This window comes from Sceloporus occidentalis, unplaced genomic scaffold (genome assembly GCF_023333645.1).
Source record: "Sceloporus occidentalis isolate IW3139 unplaced genomic scaffold, rSceOcc1.0.p SCAF_1, whole genome shotgun sequence".
Lineage (NCBI taxonomy): Eukaryota > Metazoa > Chordata > Lepidosauria > Squamata > Phrynosomatidae > Sceloporus > Sceloporus occidentalis.
Genome location: NW_028316981.1, coordinates 143,635,892 through 143,655,739, shown reverse-complemented (window position 1 = coordinate 143,655,739; position 19,848 = coordinate 143,635,892). Strand labels below are relative to the sequence as shown.

Sequence of the window (19,848 nt, the reverse complement as noted above, 5' to 3'; positions counted from 1 at the left end):
TGGAACAATCCATGGTATGTGGATAAGATATGGCTGTGGTGTATAGACTTTTGTTCATTGCGGAAACTAGATTTTTTCCATAACAAAAGTATTGACTTGAGGTGCAGTACATCTGGATCACATGCAACAACAGTACAATGTGGTAACAAAACATAAACTGAAAAGGTTCTTGAAACCATGTTCATCTCATTAAAATTAGAAGACACTGTGTGAGAATAGCATCATTGTCCAAAACAAGGCTGGGTGGTACCAGAGTCCATCAGGTCTTTGTGAATGGCTTTTATTTGGTGCAATTTGAATATATTCTTGAGTCCTCTTAGGCTTTTAATTGTGAATGGGGTGCCATGTTTTTAGACATCTTCGCCAGTATTACCAGCTCATGCAACATAATGTGTATTTACTAGAATGAAAACACAACAGATCTGGAGTTCACCCCCCTGCTTGCTGGCAAAAAATAAAATGAAATGAAATGAAACTGTGAGCAATGTAGACATGGAACTTGCCAATGGATATCTTGCTGCATATGCTAGTTTTCCAATTTGTCTAGTATTGTTTCATATTCTTAGAAGCAAGTGGCTCGGTTTGCATAAAACTTAGGCTGCATTTTAATTATTTTTTCTACAATAAGGGGACATAAAAGCAATTTTAATTTTAATCTAAAGGAGCGATGCAGTTCTAGAAAAGGCTGTGAACGTACAGAACTAGGTCAAAATTGCTGTCAACATAGCCCAGTGACCCTAATAGATGCTTTGAAGGAAGTGCAGGACAGACAGTGCATTGAGGATATACATGCATTCCTCATTCAGTCCAAGCTTTGAATGGCATACAGGTCCAAGGGCTGACACATATGAGCTGAGGAAATGGCTGCTCTGCCTGCCTTTAATACCCTTAATGGTTTAAATATCCTGTCTGTGAGCTTGGTTAATCCTCTTTTGAATTAAGTAAGGCCACTAGATCTCACAGCATCAAACAACAGCCTGAGGATAGTTTACCACCATCATTAAACACTCTGTAGTGTAGTGGTTCTTAACCTGTGGTACACAGAGCCCAGGGGTCTGCGATGTCATCACAGAGGTCCACAAAGGCCTGAAGAATGGACATGTCTCTCACCATGTATGCCCTTGCACATGGGCTGTCATTGGCAGCACCAATGTAGGTGGGCAGGCGGGTTTGAGATGTGCATGTATTCTTTAAACACATGCTTCCTTGGTGGCAGCAACATCCCTGGTCTGCTCCAGGCCTGAGGAAAGGTAAATGGCAAGGAAAAAAGCAGCTGCTGCCACTGCCACCACCCATGCTACCCACCCATGGCCAGTGGGGGCACTGGCAGCACTTGCTGCCGTCACTGTCTTTGTTCTGTGCTGAGGCAGCTGCAGAAAGTAGTGATCAACTTTCTCCCCCAGTTTTGGATTTTCACAACCAGATTGGTCTTTCTGAAACAAGTACTTTTGTTTCTCCCCCACCCTGGTTTCTGTGCTTGGCAGTCCCCATTGTTGTTAATAGTACCCTAACACTTTAGGGTTTTAAATCTTGACTTAAATCTTGGTGGTCCACAACAACAAAAGATATTTAAAGGGGGTCCATGGTAACGAAAAGATTTTCTCAGTGGCTTGGGACCAGTTCTGCGAAGATGTTAGGTTTTAAATTATTCCAGATAGTCAATACTTATCAGAAACAAAATGAAACACCCAGAAAATGTTCAAATTGCATTTTGATTCTTTATTAAAAGGACCCTATGTGCCAGGCTCAATCCTTTGTAAACCAGGCTTTGAAAACAATGTGCAAATAAAGGCATGGGGTGAGGTGAGGGGTTCGTAATGGACCTCCCTATGTCCCTAGCACTTCCAGGAAAGAAGGTAAACCCAGTTAGAGCAGGATGCTCCCATTTTCCTTTCCTCCCCTCTTCCCCCTCACTGTTCCTGGGCTTGCCTTTTGCTCTAATCCATGACCCTGCTGGAGGGGAGGGGAGAAAATGGCCACCGCAGATCTTGGGGCTCTGTAGGCACTCTGTGTGTATGTGTATTCATGGTCTGCCAGGCCAAAAGAAAACAAAAGAAAACAAAAAAACTTTCCACATACCTCCCCCATAACCTTGTGCTAAAATAGAACTCAAAACAAAACAAAAAATGGAGAGGAGGGGGCTGCCACTTTGAATCCATCTCACCGCCCGCCCAGATCCCATTCCCTCTCCTTCATGTGTTGTGGGCTGTGAATAATTAAAACAATGATATAAAAGGGGAACTGGGGACAAACTCTCCTTTTCTATGGAACTGAAGAGAATGTTAATTTTGATACCAGGAGGAGGAGAGAAAATGCTGCAGTGGGGCTGAGGTACAGCCTGCTGAGGTTATCCATTCTAAAGCCAGTACCAAGAGGCTGTGCAGCATTTATATTGTCAAGTTTATATCTTGTCCCTGAACACCCCCCTCAAATTGCACTTGAATTGGATTGGGGCTTCCCCCTTTCCTTCCTCTCTCCCTGTCCAATGAAGTGAATGGGGGGAAAGGAACTGAGAAGAAAACAGGGCGCTGAGAGACTATCCAACCATGTGGGGTGGGTTTTGCCTTGTGGCTTGGTTTGGCTGCAGGTGCTCAGTTCTCCCGCAAAGCTATAGGGAGGACACTTTCTACTGAGGTGATACTGATAGTGCATCACTTTGCCAAACAACAGTTTGAACTCTACATCTTCCTCCCAACCATTCTCAAATGTAGTCTCATATCCTCACCTGAAAATACATCAAAAGAAACCACACTTTATTTAGTCAGCACCATTCAGTTTGGTTAATTTCTGCAAATGTTCCAACTGTGAGTGGAAGCACAAACTGGAGGCAAAAATGAGTGTCAGAGATGCTGTTGTCCCATCTTAAACCTCTATAGTTCCTTCAACTAGCCTCAGAGACTGGGATTCTCTTCAGTGCTATTCCAGCTCCTCAGCACTCAATGCCATCATGACATAGCAATGGCTAAGTCTTGACAGTCTCTCACTGGCCAGTTGCTAGCCACTTAGAGTGTGTTCCTATTAGCTAGCCTTTTGCACACATGCTAGCAGATACTGCATTAAGCACCACTGGTTGTGGCAATCCAGCTGACTCATGTTTACTGCTTGCAGAGCCCTAACCCGTTCCCCTCCGAGGAAAGCTTTGGTTGGAGAAAAAAAAGAAATAAAACCCAAAGAGACTATTCTGAGAAATGTCAGTTCACCATTACTTTTTCTGTCTGGAAAGTTGATCTGCAAGGAGGTGGTCTGCGACACCAAATGCTGTCTTAGCTTTGGAATTCCCAGTCTTTTACCCTGTTGCCATCCATTCATCCTTCCTTCCTAAAACAGGCTTGTCTCCTGTCTTGCTCCAGGTGTACCATTTTCAGACAGGTAGTTTTTGAAGAGCACTGTGCAAGACTAGAAGCAGCAGCAGTCAATGATTCCAAACTCAGCTATGACTGATTGTCTCCCACATGATCTTCTCATCGCCTCTTAAAAATAATAATTCTGGACCAAAATGTTCTTCATTATTGTTATTATTATTAAATCCATGATTTTATCTTCTTAACCATTTTCTCTTTTTTTCTTCTTTCCTTTAGAAATGTCAAACAAAAGAAGAAAACCCAGCAATAGGAGCTCTGGACCCAGGGGCAAGGCTACTGGGGGGGCGGTAAAGGGTGCTCTGCTGGCTGGGAGGATTGACTGGAGTTTGTGGGGTTGGAGTCCTACTGGGTTTGGGTCGGAAGAGGCTGCCCTGCTGGGTGCTGGTGCTGTTGGATATTGGGCAGTGGTCAGGGTCACCAGGGTCACTCTCTGTGTAGCTGTAGGCTTGAGCCCGTGAAATGCCCTTCTGTTGACGCCTCCATGAGTTGTAGTAAGTTGGGTCACTGATGTAATGGTTGACAAAAGAATGGGCTTTCTGTTGGTTCTGGTCCACTTCATACTCACTGTCACTTCCCTATGGAAAGAGAGGGGGAAAATATTGTAATTTTATGCATTATAGGATGGAGAAGCTAATTGACTTGGTGGACAAAAGGTACCAGGAAAAAATGAGTGTGCAATACACATCAACCTCCATTGCAGTTTTTGACTTTCAAAACAGGGACTTATGCTTTATAAGGACTCACAGTCTACAGGATTATCTACAATATAAACAGACTGTGGATAAGAGTGACTTTCTTTGCATTATTTTTGCCCCTTTCCAGGGCATTGCCTCAGGTATTGCTTAAGTAATTCTGAAGTTTAAACATTGCCTTAATATTACTTTAAGTAATGACTTTCTTAATAATTAAGTATGGCTTTGGCTCCTTGAGACTACAGAGCAGCTCTTTGAAAGAGGTGTATCTGTATCCTCTTCCACAACTCTTTGAAGCTGCATAACCTGGGTCACAGGATTGCATTTTTCTGTGTATTATACTCTGAGTACACCTACCCCAACATCCAGTGTCCCCATGACTGTACTTCCAACTCCCCTGTACTTCCAACTTCACTGAAGAAGTGGATTGATATAAATGAAAGTTGATGCTAAACATCTCACAGGTACTTCATGATTTCTTCTTTCCTCCCCCTTTTCTACTTTAAGTAGAAAAAGAGGGAAGGAATGGGGATGGAAGTGTAGAAATGGCAGGGAAAAAAATCCGGAAAGTGAAGGGTTGGCTCCAGCTTATTTCTTTGTTGGGGTAAAATAATAAAACAAAACAAAGAAATAAAAGATCCTGTTAGCCTTATTCTTTATGTTTCTCACCTCAACTATCAGTCCCAGAGATTGAAAAGAACCAAACCACCAGGGTTAAATGTTTTAATCATCTACAGTTACTTTCTCAATTCACACCTTAATCCCCATTCTCTGTATTTCCTACTTCCTGCATTTTTACAGCTCATCCAGCAGTTCTGTCATTTCTTGTAAATGTAGGTGATGGAGAATGTCATCATTTAAAACAATATCTTTAATTGGGCAATTTGAAAATCTAGACATCCCTGAAATTATGATTTGGGGTATTAATTTATTGATATAATACTGAAAAAGTAACACTCTTTCCCCCTCTATTTTCAAAAGACATCTTTAACCAAGTAACAAAATATTTCATCTATGGTAACATCTGCATTTTTTTTTTAAAAATACTGTCAAGTTTGGAGGGGAGAGAGGAGAAAACTGACCAGGGGAGGGTAGACTTGGCTCATTTCCCTCCTTTCAACTCTTCCTCTGCTCTCCCTAATTGAATTCAGCTTCTCCATTTGCAGAAGCACAATAGGGACCATTCATGAGAATCTAGAGCTCAGCCAAGAAAGCGATCAAGTGGCGGCTTTCAGCTAGTTCAGTTCTCAACCGTTCCTCAAATGTACTTGCTCCACTAGGGGAGATGAGAAAGAGTACAGGAAAGGAACTACACCTCCTAAAAGTTATTGAGAAAAAAAGGGGCGGGGAAGCTTCATAGCCAAAGTAAAAGGAATAACAGCTGACTATTACATACATCCTAAATGGAAAGGTGGGGGAAATCAGTCCCCACCCCCCTTTTCAAAAACACAGGGCTATAGAAACAAGGTCAGGGACAAAATAAAATAAAACAGATTGCAAGATCAAAACTGAGCCTTTGAACACATCTGGTATAAAATCTCAGCCCCCCTCCCTATATCTTTCATATACACATGATCTGTAAACATGTTTACCCTTTTACTACAAAAAGAAAATTATGGCCACACTTAACTAAATTTTCTTAATGTTAGAATGAATTGTGCCATCTCCAGTCACCTTGTTTTATAGGTAGGAAGGAGACCAGTGATACATCCTCACACAAGAGGACCAATGGAGACATTCACAAAATTTCAAACTATCAGATATACGTGATATTACATACATACATACAATTTATGTAATATATAGTTATATAATGGAAAAATGAAAAGAGACAAAATCCCAGATGCTATGCCTAGGTCACAAAATTTTTATTTCTTAAAAAGACTAACGTGTTTTGGTTTTATCACCAATTAGCCTTCTTCAGGGGCTATTCTAAAATAAACCAAAAAAATTACTGTGCATGTAATGTTTGAGACATTACATACTGAGCTGAGGAGGTTGAGATACTATCTCAGCCTTGTCTCTTGCAACCCTTTGAGGTGCAAATAAAGTAAGAACTAATATTATAGTCCAACATAGAGATCCTGCCAGTTTGAAGTAGATGCTTCTTAATTAAGATCTAATTGTAATATTTGAAACATTCTGCCAGATGTTAAAATGAGTTTGGATTGGACAGACATGAAAACAGAGGATGCCTTTACAGACAGAGGATTGCCCTCTATGTGTCCTTCAATGAGTGGAGACCCCTCTGTAGAGTACAGAACATATCACCCTACCAACAAAAGAATGTTCTTGGAAACTCATATCTCCCAACATCTCACTGACCTATATCAGTCCTTGCTTCATGTGGTCAACACATAACATATACTTGACTCTACCATTCTTCTGGTTCATCAGGTAGATTATATAAGATCAGGGAGTTCATATAAGCTCTTTAAATGTCAAAGACCAGATCTACTAAATCAGTGAACATCCAAGCCTCCTCCAAATGGGATAGCCATAAGAAACTGAATCTTTCAGCTTGCCTACCAAGGTCTGGAGTGTCAACCAAAAAGGGTATAGCTTGATTGGCTTGTTATGTGTGCTGGCATTTAATGGGTTATACAGTATTGTGGGCTAATGATGAGATACACAGTGGTTTGTTAATTTCGAGAAACTGTTGACTACATTCCTTTGTAGTTAATGAGCAAATGGAAAGTAGCTGAGCCTGCCTCCTGAGAACACCAGGAGAGGCGTTCCCATGGGGAAAGGAAAGGAAAAATAATGGCCTGTTACAGACAGCCAAAATAAAGCTGCTTCGAGTCACAGTGGAGGTATGGTTTTTCAAAGATGCATGCGTCCTAAGAGTCCAGAAGCCACACTAAAGCCACACTCCAGTCCTTAGGGCTGAAGCATGGCTTTGGTGCGACTTCTGGACTCTTAGGACGCATGCATCATTGAAACACCATACCTCCACTGTGACTCGAAGCAGCTTTATTTTGGCTGTCTGTAACAGGCCAATGTTTTGCTTTTGTAACAAATAAGAAACTAGCCCTCCAAAGTTTTGAAATTGTATATTTTTTAACTATGCTTTGCTAACACTTGCTGGTTAGTTTTGGCAACAAACATCTCTGGTGAACATCTCTAATTACTGAATAAAGGTTTTCTGAGTTTTTACTACTGAAGCCTGGACTTCTGAACTAAAGAGTTCCTGTACATGACAGAGGCCCTGGGAAAGTAACTTGCAGTTGACCCCTATGCTTGTCAAAAGTAAATCCTACTGGGTCTAGTAGGACTTACATCGAAGTAAGTTGATTTAGTACTGAAAATTTAATCTTTTGACTTTATTCTCCTTCCAGTTAATACAATGTGGCAGATGTTCCTTTGTCCTTTTAGGAAAGCAAAACAATTCTGTTGAACTGTAACAATGGCCTGTTACAGACTGCCAAAATAAAGCTGCTTCGGGTCTCTTTGGAGGTATGCTATTTAAATGATGCATGGGTCCTAAGAGTCCGGAGGTCGCGCCAAAGCCACACTCCATTCCTAAGCACTGGAGTGCAGCTTTGGTGCAGCTTCCGGATTCTTAGGATGCATGCATCATTTAAACAGCATACCTCCAAAGAGACCCGAAGCAGCTTTATTCTGGCAGTCTGTAACAGGCCAATATCACTGACATGGAAATTGCCAAAAACCAACCAACCAACCAAACAAACAAAAAACCTAGAATATTTGCCCTGGATTAAAAATTACTTTTGTTTCAGAAAACCTAAATAGTTCTTTTATCTTCTTTTGACTCTTTTGTCATGATTGCTGCAAAGGCCATCTGTGGGTGTGGAGGATTTGCCTCGCCTGACTGTAACAAATTCGGATAGTAATACAATATTTTGCTGGGTTGGGTACATGGCACTTGACAGCATCATGTGTCTGCTGACCATGCATCTCCCCTAGGAATTCCAGGGCCATCATTATGGTTTTATGGAGCATCCAATGACAAAACTGTGGCACCTGCTGCTGTTTTATAGTCTTTTGCTAAGTACTGGTTGAATATGAATGATGACTCAAAATTCACTTTTCATTTCCATGTTTGTCAGGAACAGTGATCAGTCTTAAAACAGAATTGCACCTAGATATCCTTGTGGCACAGAGACTTTTGCCACGGCAGCAATTCCTTTGATTGCCTAATTGCACTGAGGTTGCTAGTTGAGGTTCAGGCCATTTGGCAAGAGTTCTGTTCTTAAAGAAAAGACAAAGGAGCCATTTTGCTAGAGCCTGGCAGGATTGCCAGCCCCTACTAGTCTCAGAACTGCTAGTGCCTGTTACCACTGGCAACAGGAAGGGAGAAGGCCTGGTTGTGAGGCTGCATGTATCCTAGTCCTGACTTTCTAAGGCAGATGTTTGCATGCTTCTGCCTTTCTGGTATCCAGATGGATCCTCTGATCGCAACCCTTTTCCAGAAGAATGCAAGGGAATAAATATCCAGATTTGTATCAGGCAGGCAAGGCAGTCTGTTTGATAACTTAGCTCATTCAGCTCAAGGACATGAGTGAACCCCCCCCCCACACACACACACACTTTCCATATTAGCTCCTTGCTCAGAGAATGCTGACTACAGTTTTCAGAGATAATCATATACTTTCCAGTTTTTTGTTACTCAGTTACTGTGCACTATCCCCAATCATGGCCACAAAGAGAAAAGACAAAGCAGAGCATGCCTACAATGGCCTGATCAATGGTGCAATGGGTATCATTTTCAAATCCATGAGTTCAGTCAGGTGCTAGTGTTCCATCCCCATTGCCAAACATGGATGCCACCTCTAACACAGCACTGGGAGTATGATGCTATGATTCACTGAACATCCTCCTCCTACTGCTCTGTTATGGATAGCTTTAGTGTATCATTATGTCCACTTAAAAGTAACTATTCAAGACCTGCTAAAAGGACCACAAACTCCATCTGCAAAGCTCTGGATGTGAGCCTGACCTGCATATGCTCTAAGGCAGACCAGTATTTGTACAGCCCTCTCTGACATTCCCAACTGTCCTAAGCCTTCATCACTGATAAATAATTGAAGAAATTTAACTGAAGAATTGAAGAACTTAATATTAATACCACACAGAGGTGATTGTCCATCAAAATCTTACCAGTTCTTTACATAAAGAAATTCTGACATCTGGATAGGGTGTGGAAAGAGGGGATTCTCTGGCAACTGGCCCCACAACAAATAAATTGTTCATGCTGCGTTTCCCTCCTCTAGTTTGTGGGCAACCCTAAGGTGTATGTACTTCATATAGAAGACTAGTATCATGTGATTCCACTCTGTAAAAACCTTCTGTAAACCTTATTTTATTAGACAAGAATATTCAATAGACTCTCAACACCTTGTCATTCAGTATCTTTTGTCCACTTAACTCTAGGTAGCCACAGTTCCTCCAGCATCAAACCTATCCGAATCCCATAAGTTTTTGACAGTTTTGGACAGCTTAGTGAAATGAATGCAGTTTGTCATGTCAGTGGAAAGACCTGCTGTGGACACCTAAGGACTTAATTTTGCCCTTAAGGCAGGAGGCTCTGCTCACTTAGTATCAAATCCCTGGATACTTTAACTGTATGGATAATTTATTGTCCAATGATTTTTTTAAATACCTCAAATCACCTGGAGTCGAAATCAGTTGCATTCCCAGTATGCCATGGTCTATTTCGGGGTGGGAAAAGTGTGGCCCCAGAAAGCCACAATTGTGGCCCCCAAAGATTCCTGAACCCCTGCATTTTAAAAAAGGCCAATTTTCAGGTGATTTGAAGCCAAAATATAAATATATATGGCAGTTTATCTTGACCCCCCCCCCCACCCCCTATACCAAAAATAAGCTGAAAGTAGTGTCCAGAAGTGATGTGATTTGATGTCACCTCTGGTACAATCTACTTAGGGATGTGAAAAGCGCTCCCCTATCCCTGCACAGATGCTCAGCCCAGTCTATTTCCGCCAAAAGCATCTTCAGCTTCATGGTTTGTATCTTACCTGTGAATCAGAGATTTCTGAAGGCTTTTCTGTAAGGCTGCTGCTCTCAGCTGGAATTAGGTCATTGTACTTAGTAACATCTTCATCTGAGTAATGCAGAGAACCAGGACTAGGCCTTGGTGGGGACCTAAGGAAAGACACAGAAGCTTTGAAATATCATTTGGAAGAGAAGGTGTTTAGTATGGGAGAGCAGAGTGCTCCTCCCAAACTTCTTGTGTCTTCCTCCCCACTGGCCATCCTCTTCCCACTCTTCTGGAAGCCTTGGCTACCTTGTATATATTCCATTTTTCCTGCAGAAAGAGTTTTTCACTGACAGACGCCGATTGTTCAGTTCCAGCGCAGGAAAACTGCTCTCATCTAGACTGACCATCTCACCATGGCCAAGTGCATTTGTCTTGGAGTTGCTCCCTGAAAATAACAGTAACAACAACAAATGGGCTGCAGAAACAGAAATTGTCAACCTTTTGGGCTTTCTCCATTGTAAAGCCAATTGCTAAAACATCTTCCCAGAGAGAACAAAACCTATCCATTTGTTTAAAGTTTCCTGAAGGTATTGTGGGAGACACTCAAATGGTATTTGAGAGGAAGGGGCCATAGACGGACAAGAGTTTAAAAAAGGAAGCCAAAGGAAACAAAAAGATCATTCTCCATCAGTAAACCACTAGGCACAGCATTTTGTTACTACTTTCAGAGCAACAAAGGCAGATAGGTGCATCTGTAAACAAAATTTAGAAGAGAACAGCTTACTGTCATATATCAAGCCCCTCAAAGACCTGAGATTCCCCCCTAATTTTTAATTTTTCCCCCATGGCGGATCTTAGGGCATTTTTTTTGCCCCTAAACCTCCCCAAATTGCCTAAAATGGTAACAGTGTGCTCCCCTACTCCCCAGCCCAAGCAGACTAAAAAACGGGAGAAAGTGGCTGAAAAGACACAAAACAAGACATCACATCACTTCAGGTGTGCTAGAATGCACTGCTGCATTCTGCTGGGTGGGTGCAAGAAGAAAAAATGGCCTCCGCACTGCTTGAAGTGACCTACCCCTGTCCTAAGGCACATTTCTCAGTCAGAACATCCAAATGCTATTTCTCAATGACTTACTTCTCGTTGAGCCTTCATGAGAATAGTACAGGTGCTAAAATGAATTAAGCCTTCACTAAACATTAGTAACTGTTCATGTGACCATGGTCTCAAGTGCTGTGAAGACATTTCAAGGAGCTCTGCACTGTGAGGCTAAATTCCTGTAGGTGGCGAACCCTCATGTAACCCCTAGTGAAATACTTTTAAAGAATGTGTAGAAGGATATATCTTCTTTCTCCTTACACAGTATCTTTGCATAGAGCATTCTAGAGCAGCTGGAGGCTCCCAGGTGTATCTCCTCCTTCCTGGCCACTGATTGGCCATAAAGGTGTGCCTGGGCACTGTCTGGTTATCCTTGTACAGTTGGGCATGAAGAAGCAACTTCTACCTTTGCCTGGGGGAGACTGCTGCATCTTCCCTTCCGCAAGAGGTAAAAGGGAATGTTTCCAGATACATGTCCATGGACAAGCAACAGGCAATATGTGTGTAAGAGGAGCTGCCCATGGGAGTATCCGGCTGGTCTTGAATAAAGTACTATTCCGCTCCCCCACCCCCCGCATCTCCTAAGTACACTGGCAAAGTTGCATACCTTGTCAGTGCAAGTACAGTGCAAGTACATCTCTGCCTATCTCTGCTTATCCCTAATTTTTTTCCTATCCAAATCATCACCTTCACCACCATTACTTTCTGATTTCTCTAACATCAAAAAAAAAAAAAAAAATTAAGCCTTGTTTCTTCCTAAAGCAAGTTACATTCAGTAAGCCTGTTAATATGTACAGAACCTGAGATAATATTCCTGAAACCTGGTCATGTGTCTAGCAGCTACTCTCCCTTGAAGGCTTCTAGGAAGGGATGATAGCTCCACAGATTGGAAAATTTACTTTTTTGGACTGCAGTTCCCCAAATCATTCAAATAATATAAGTAGTGGCAGTGTGGTCTGGGGAATTCTGGGAGTTGTACTCCAAAGAAGTAACTTTTCTAACCTTTGCACAGCTCAATAGCAGAGCACCTGCACTGAATACATAAGGTCCTAGAGTCAAACCCTGGGTGCTCCTGTTGAAAGGCTCTCAAGCAACTAGGGGAGACTTCCCCGTGAGACCTTGGAGAACTGCTGCAAATTGGAGTACAAAATACTTTGGACCAAGGATTTAGCTCAGATTAATATAATTTTGTCTGTTTATAAAAGTGCAAAGTGTGGTGAATTCACATGCAACACTTCTCTTACATGGTTGTGGGATGAACAGGTGGGATGAACACACTAGGCACACCATTATACTCTTAAATGGTATCTGCTCCTTATAGCTGGGTTTCAAAGCTGTTACAAATATGATCAGATCCAAGCTTCTTTCCCTACAGCTATATACATCCACACAATGAAAATCTTAGAGGGGAAAATCAAGAATGCCATTCCACACACATTTAACTTTCAACAGAGTTTGTTTATTTAGGAGGACAGTCCAGATTTTCCTCACAATTAGAGCAAAGCAAACACGGCCACATTCCCTTGACCTGGTGACCTTTCTAACTTTCTGGCTACCTCTGGCAGTGACTGAAGCATGAGGCCATTTATTTTTATTGCCAGCTTGGCATGGTGTCAATAAGGTCATTGACTTTTCCTCCCAACATTAAACATTCAGACTCTTGAGAAAGTATTTCGTAGGATAGATCATAGAACACAAATGACAATTCAAGCTACATTTTTGCATTTGTGAATCATGTTGACAACAGAAAAATGCCGCCCCCCCTTTTAGCAAAGGAATCCAATGCTAGGAAGAGTGATTGGGTCCCAGAAAATTTAGGCATTGACTATAATGTAAAGAGAAGACACTGGGGAACAGATAAGCGGTGTCATCCAGATGTTTTGGATTACATTTCCCATCAGCCTCAACTAGTACAGCATATGGCCCTCAGATTGTGAAAGCTGCAGTTCAAACCATTTGAAAGTGTCTTCCAGATAGTTTGGATTACAGCTTTCATAATTTCTAACCATTTGGATTGCAAATCTGACCATTTGGACTGCAACTTTCATAATTCATGTGGCAACCAGGCATGGAAGAGAGTGAATGTTAACACCCTAAAAGTGTAATCTAATGGGTAGATCAGTAGTGGGCAATGGCACAGGGGCCTAATTTTCCATCTCCCCAGGCATCTGTGGGCTGCAGCCCCACCTGTGCATGCCAAAATACCATGTTTTCCCCCACTTCACCTTCAAAATAGAGACTAGAAGTGATGGGCCACTTCTTGAGACCATTTTGAAGGAGAAACAGAAGGAGAAAGGGTATTTTAGAGGCATTCTAAAGGTTTGTGGAAGGTTTTGCATGTTTGCATGAATTGGGGGCTGAGGGTGTGATTTTGGGGTGATTTTTGCCCAAAAATCATGCTGAAAAAATTAAATTGGGATGTGTTCAGGAGGCTTTGGGGGACTGGTGGGTAGAATTTAGGGTCTGCAAAACTAGGGTCCACAGAGCATATGTGGCCCATGGGCTGTACTTTCCCCACCCTTAGAGCAGATCATTGGCTTATGGGGGGAGGGCTGTAGCTAGGAAGCTGCTGACAAGGGAGGGATTTGAGTTGAAATGGTAATAGGAAACAAATCTAAAGGGGAGGGACAACTGGAAGTGTCATGTTGCTTTTGCCTCTTGGTTCATATTTACATATTTAAAGCCTCTGTTGAAGTCTCTTTACCAGTTTGATGATTTCAATGTCGTCAAAGGAAGCAGGCCCTATCAGAGAAAATGAAGTCTTGGGAACATATTTGCATTTACCTGAGTCTGACTTCTTGGCATACTTCTTGCTCTGTCCACGGATTATAAGGACAAAGACCAGTAGGAGAATGAAGATGAGTCCTACCAAAGCAATGACCACCAGGAACCACCACTCTTCATAGAAGGGATTTGCTTTCTGAGCTGCAAAACAATAGATGGAGTAGGCTAGTACCCTTTCTCCTCACAAGGCTTCCTTATACCCCATCCATATTGTTTCCCACAGCTTCAGTTCAGGGGTTAGTGGGAAATGGCATGAGATAAAATGAGGGATATGTTACCTGACACTGATGGGGAAGGAGCGCTGGGTGTCCCATAGCCATAGTCATTAACAGCAATGACCCGGAAATCATAGCTAACACCCTGCTTTAAAATGTCCATGCTGAAGGTATATGAGGTCACTTCCTTGGGAATATCCTTTATGAGAATGTCCCAGAGCCCCTCATCTGGAAGACAGAAAAAGCAAGGAAGCTGCCATACCAAAGACACATTGCTCATCCAATGTGTGTGTGTGTGTGTGTGTGCGTGCGCGCGCGCGCGCACACACACACACACACACACACACACAGAAGGGGACATACCTAGAACATAGGGAGATGACGTAATATCCCTGTCCCGTGCCCTAGTCCTGGGTCTACTGGGGAAACCCTAGGGCCATCTGTGCACACTAAGGTCTAGTCTGCACTGTATTATCTATGCACACTAAAGTCTAATCAGCACTGCAGAAATAATGTAGTTTGACACTGCTTTAATTGCCATGGCTCAATGCTGTGGAATTCTGGGATTCACAGACAGTGACTCTAGGAAGAGAACACATTTCATTTGGCATATGAATTCTATGAATGGTCTAGCCACATGCTGTAGTACCAAAGAAGAATGATCCATCTTCTGTGTTGGTCAGCCACATTGTAGATGTGATAGCATGTCTTACCTTTAATTTCCAAAAGAATACCAAAACTAAAATTCCACTGAAACTAACATACTTTTATTCACCATGGTCTTCCAGACAAACTAACATAGGGCCTATACAGACAGGCCAAAATAAAGCTGCTTCGGGTCACTTTGGAGGTATGCTGTTTAAATGTTACATGCATCTTAAGAGGTCAGAAGCTGTGCCAAAGCTATGCTCCAGTCCTTAGGACCGGAGTATGGCTTTGGCGCAGCTTCTCACTTCTTGGGATGCATGCATCATTGAAACAGCATACCTCCAAAGTGACCCGAAACAGCTTTATTTTGGCCTGTCTGTATAGGCCCTATGTTAGTTTCAGTGGAATTTTAGTTTTGGTCATTCTTCTTTGGTACTACAGCATGTGGCTAGACCATTCATAGAATTCATATGCCAAATGAAATGTGTTCTCTTCCCAGAGTCACTGTCTGTGAATCCCAGAATTCCACAGCATTGTGCCATGGCAATTAAAGCAGTGTCAAGCTACATTATTTCTGCAGTGCTTCTCGCCTCTTGGGATGCATGCATAATTTAAACAGCATACCTCCAAAGTGACCTGAAGCAGCTTTAGTTTGGCTTGTCTGTACGGGCTCATACTTTCATTTTAGTGATCCCTTATCTTCTTTTCTGGTCACCTCATACTTCCAATGTATTTCACTCTGCTTTGCTATCCACACGGGATCAATCTCAACAAATGCTGACATGTGATTTAATATCAGCAGGGATGAAATACAGAAATTATGTTTCCCCTTTCCCTCTCTGTAAGTGAAATACTTTCCAGCTGAAACTATATATAGCTGGATTTCTTTTCCTTCCTATACTACATTAGCAACATTCACACACGCATAAGAAAATGCAAAGGTATTGTAAGCAAAAATGCTTTTCAGGGAGTAGCCTGAGTCTTTCAGGACACGTTGCCCCAGGTTAAAGCACACAGGCCTTAATGGCAATTAGCCACCTCCATGTTACACCATCTGCTCTGTCCTGTGGTCTCTGAGAGACTGTTACCCACAGCAGCCTCATTAAAAAGCAAACTAGAGTCCCTTTCAAAGCACTAGAGTGATTTATCCCCTTGCATCTTCCCCCTTCTTGGCTTATGGGTTCATCTGTCATCTCTTCCATGAGAGTTATTACTTTATAATAAAGAGTGGGAAGCAGACAATTCCATGAGTCAGAGTATCCTCTTGGGGACAGAGACTATCTCCTAAGTAAAGCCTTAGCTGGAAGCAAACAATCTTCCCATATTTGGCAACATGGTGTTATAATTTGCCATTATGAGACACATATAAGGAAGACCTGACTCACATGAAGCTCACATGTTGAGATGAGAACTCTATAGTCATGATGTTCAGTCTCTTCCAACCATTAACTTACTTCCAGCCCACAAAAACACCCCCTAAGCTTCTGATTTGGGTGAGCTCTAATTTAGTAATTCCCAAACTTCCTGCAACCACCAAAAGAACTGCTGCAAAAGAACTGCTAGCGTGCCATGTTAATTACTTAGAAGGTATAAGAAAACTCTGCTGCCACACTGCAGCAGAATTAATGCAGTTTGACTCTTCCTTAACTATCATGGTTCCATTCTATGGAATCCTAGGATTTGTAGTTTGTTGTGGCCCCAGAGCTCTCTGACAGAGAAGGCTAAATATCTCACAAAGCTACAAATCCCATAATTCCATGGCACTGAGCCACAGCGGTTAAAGCTGTGTCAAACTGCATTAATTCTGAAGTGTAGATGCAGCCTCTCTTGGGGAAAGGAAACTCTGGCAGGTGGCTGCAAATGGACCATTAATCAATTATTCTGGGGAATTACCTGCCTTCAAAGAAGGTGTATCAAGAACAGTGACTCATTATGATATCTTCTGGACACAGCTTGGAAAAAAAAATTACATTTTGGACAACAACGTCTGGAATCTCCCAGCCAGTATGACCATAAGATTCTGGGAATTGCAGGATTTTGGGAGTGGTACTCCAAAAAAGTATTTCCCCCCAGCCTATTGTTTGAATTGAGATAGGAAGGGGAAGTCCACTGCAGTTCAGATGATCCAAGACACCGAGAGACAGAAACAACACAGGCAAATTTCATCATCTCTCCATTAGCCTTCCTGTTGACCTTCCCTGTCTTTTTTCCCTGAGAGTGATGGTTATATGTGAGGTTGAAAGGTGAATAGTCCTGCAGCCACTAGCTATAATCATGCAGAAACACCAAATATGCTTTGCTCTGGAGATTTGTTGTTCTTAATCTTCCATGTCAGTAGGCCTGATTACTGGGTATTCTTAAGCAATGGCACTTTCTGCTTTACAAAACTACACCCTTTCCTCCAGTGGGCTAGAAAACCAGTTAAGCTGATGTAATAATCTCAGACATTGTCTTAGCCTTAACACACCGAATGCCAGTCAGCGGACATAATTGAACATAGAACTGATACCTGAAGGACGTGCCTCGATAACATATCGGGTGATTGGTCCTTTGCCTGGGTCACCACTTGACCAGTGGATGGTGATGGCTGAGCCATACCTGGAAATGAAGGGCTCACCTGGTGGACCTGGAGCACCTGGGAACCAAACCAAGACCAATTGTCAGTGGAGAAAATGTGCAGTGGGACCGTGGCTCAAAAAACCCGGGACACCATTCCACCATTACTAATGCTTTCTGGCAGTGGTGTCACTAGGGTGGTTTGGGGGATGCAGACTGCACCAGGTGACACCCAAAAGAGGGGTGACACCATTGTTCCCTAAACATCTACTTTTTGGTAGAAACAGGCTGTGATATTCAACTGTGTCCCTTTAAAATGCTGAAGAGATGAAATGAGTAGGGTGAGGCTCAGTGGGAGAAGAAAGGAAAGGATCCAGGTTTTCTTAAAATTTAAAATTTTTAAAAAGAATTCTTTTAACATTTTCTTTCAAAAATTCACATTTTACCAAATTTTCACTTTAACTACATTTAGGCTGTGCATATGATATTGTAATTTAAAGTTATAATTTTAAGTTTGCTAATTGCTCATGTCACAACTATTACCATTACAGTCAGTGATATACGAGAATTACAATTTATGAATAACATTAGTACAAAAAAAATTCCTAAGGATTCTATCAGAGGCACTTGTTATCAGCTTCGGCTGATATGCCAGCTGCGACCCTACCTGGACCGGGGGGACCTTGAAACTGTAGTACATGCTCTGGTAACCTCTCGATTGGATTTCTGTAATGCGCTCTACATGGGGCAACCCTTGTACCAAACCCGGAAGCTTCAGTTAGTGCAAAATATGGCAGCGAGATTGGTCGCTGGTGGTTCCAGGTCAGACCATATATCACCTATCTTAAAAGACCTTCATTGGCTGCCTATTTGCTTCCAGGCTCAATACAAGGTGTTGGTAATCACCTACAAAGCCCTAAATGGCTTGGGCCCAGGGTACTTAGAGGACCACCTCTCCCCATATAATCCACCCCACACACTCAGGTCAGCAGGGAAAAATTTGCTGGAGGTCCCAACTGTGCGATATGTGAGGACCTTGCAACGGGCCTTTTCCATCTCAGCCCCAAGAATATGGAACAATCTCCCTGATGAGCTCCGCTCCACCACGTCTTTAGACCTTTTTAAGAAGAATTTCAAAACCTTCTTCTTTTCCCAAGCTTTTCCACCATGAGATGTGACTTTGGTTATTTTCCCCTCTATCTTGGTATCAATTGTGACATGTTTCTGGATTCCCCCACTCAGCTGGCTGAGTATTAGTTTTTTATATGCTATTTTTATATATTGTTTTATTGATTGTACTGATTATTATGTATTTTATATGAATTTGTACGCCGCTTTGATCAAATTGGAAAAGCGGGATAGAAATAAACATTATTATTATTATTATTATTATTATTATTATTATTATTATTATATGGTGCGACATGGGATAAGGTCCATAGCTATGTGTGTGAGACACCATGAGTTACCACACTGCGTGGCACCAAATCTAACAATGTCACTGCTTTTTGGCAGCTCTCATCTCTCAAAGACTGGGTTTGCAGAAGCTTTTAAATGGAAGCCAGCTGTGTTCATTTCATATGGCCTCCATCAGCACAACACCTTTTTGGTAGCCCTGCTAACATTAAGGGGAGGGTTCCTGAGTAGCTGATGACAGAAGTGATTTTTTCTTCCTCACCATAGAACTTGCCTTTGTCATCACCTGCTATTATTACATGTCTTCCCAAGTAGATCAGAACTCTTTTGCTTTTTTCTCAGAGGTTTTCTCAGAGGCAGCATGGCCACAGGGAAATTTTGGGTGTTGTAGTCAAATAAGGCCTGGTACACAATCTTGTGCGCCGCATCATTTGGACACATCACACAATACACGTCAAAGCAGAGAATGCTTTGCCTGGAAAAAGTGGGTCTGTATATACTGTGTGAGCCTGGGAATGCAGGAGTGATTTGCATGTGTATTGTTCTGTGCTGATGGCCGGCCTCAGGCTGAGAGGCTAATGCAAAAGAGGATTAATGTCTGCTAATTGGTGATCATTATCTGCTGCATTAGCCTCCCAGCCTGAGGCTGGCCATCAGCACAGAACAATACACATGCAAATCACTCCTGCATTCCCAGGCTCACAGAGTATATATACACCCAACTTTTTCCAGGCAAAACATTCTCTGAAGATGCCAGCCACAGATGCTGGCGAAACGTCAGGAAGAAACTTTTCTGAAACATGGCCACATAGCTCCAAAAACCCACAAAAAACTATGGATGCCATCCGTGAAAGCCTTCAACTCATCCAATTCTGTCTCAAAACAGGCCAGTTACAGGAAATTGCTGATTTCTCTACAATAGTCAGTGGGAGATAAACCCAAGCTCTAAATAATAAATACATGGAAAGAGAAGCTGTATCTTGGACCTGAGATGAAGTGCAACACTTCCCAGGAATTCCAAACTGGGATGGGTTCAGAGACAATTTCTCCCTTCTTTCTGTGCACAGCCCTAGTTTAAACTACTCTGCAACATCTTTGTGAATATATAGTGTTGGTTG

General features: G+C 42.2%; 1 protein-coding gene across 4 annotated transcripts in view; it reads right to left on the bottom strand.

Moving 5' to 3' along the window:
• Nucleotides 1-1,714: 1,714 nt before the first annotated feature.
• The window catches only part of LOC149322348 (protein sidekick-2), a 418,672-nt gene continuing 400,538 nt past the window's right edge, over nt 1,715-19,848 (bottom strand). For all 4 annotated transcript variants that reach the window (XM_089540122.1, XM_089540139.1, XM_089540131.1 and 1 more), the window contains 6 exons: nt 17,268-17,393; nt 14,174-14,338; nt 13,896-14,036; nt 10,320-10,458; nt 10,051-10,177; nt 1,715-3,937 (listed from right to left, as the gene is read on the bottom strand). In XM_089540122.1, the coding sequence (XP_089396248.1) occupies nt 3,584-3,937; nt 10,051-10,177; nt 10,320-10,458; nt 13,896-14,036; nt 14,174-14,338; nt 17,268-17,393 (1,052 nt within the window). In that variant the 3' untranslated portion in view covers nt 1,715-3,583. The remainder of the gene's footprint in view (nt 3,938-10,050; nt 10,178-10,319; nt 10,459-13,895; nt 14,037-14,173; nt 14,339-17,267; nt 17,394-19,848) is intronic.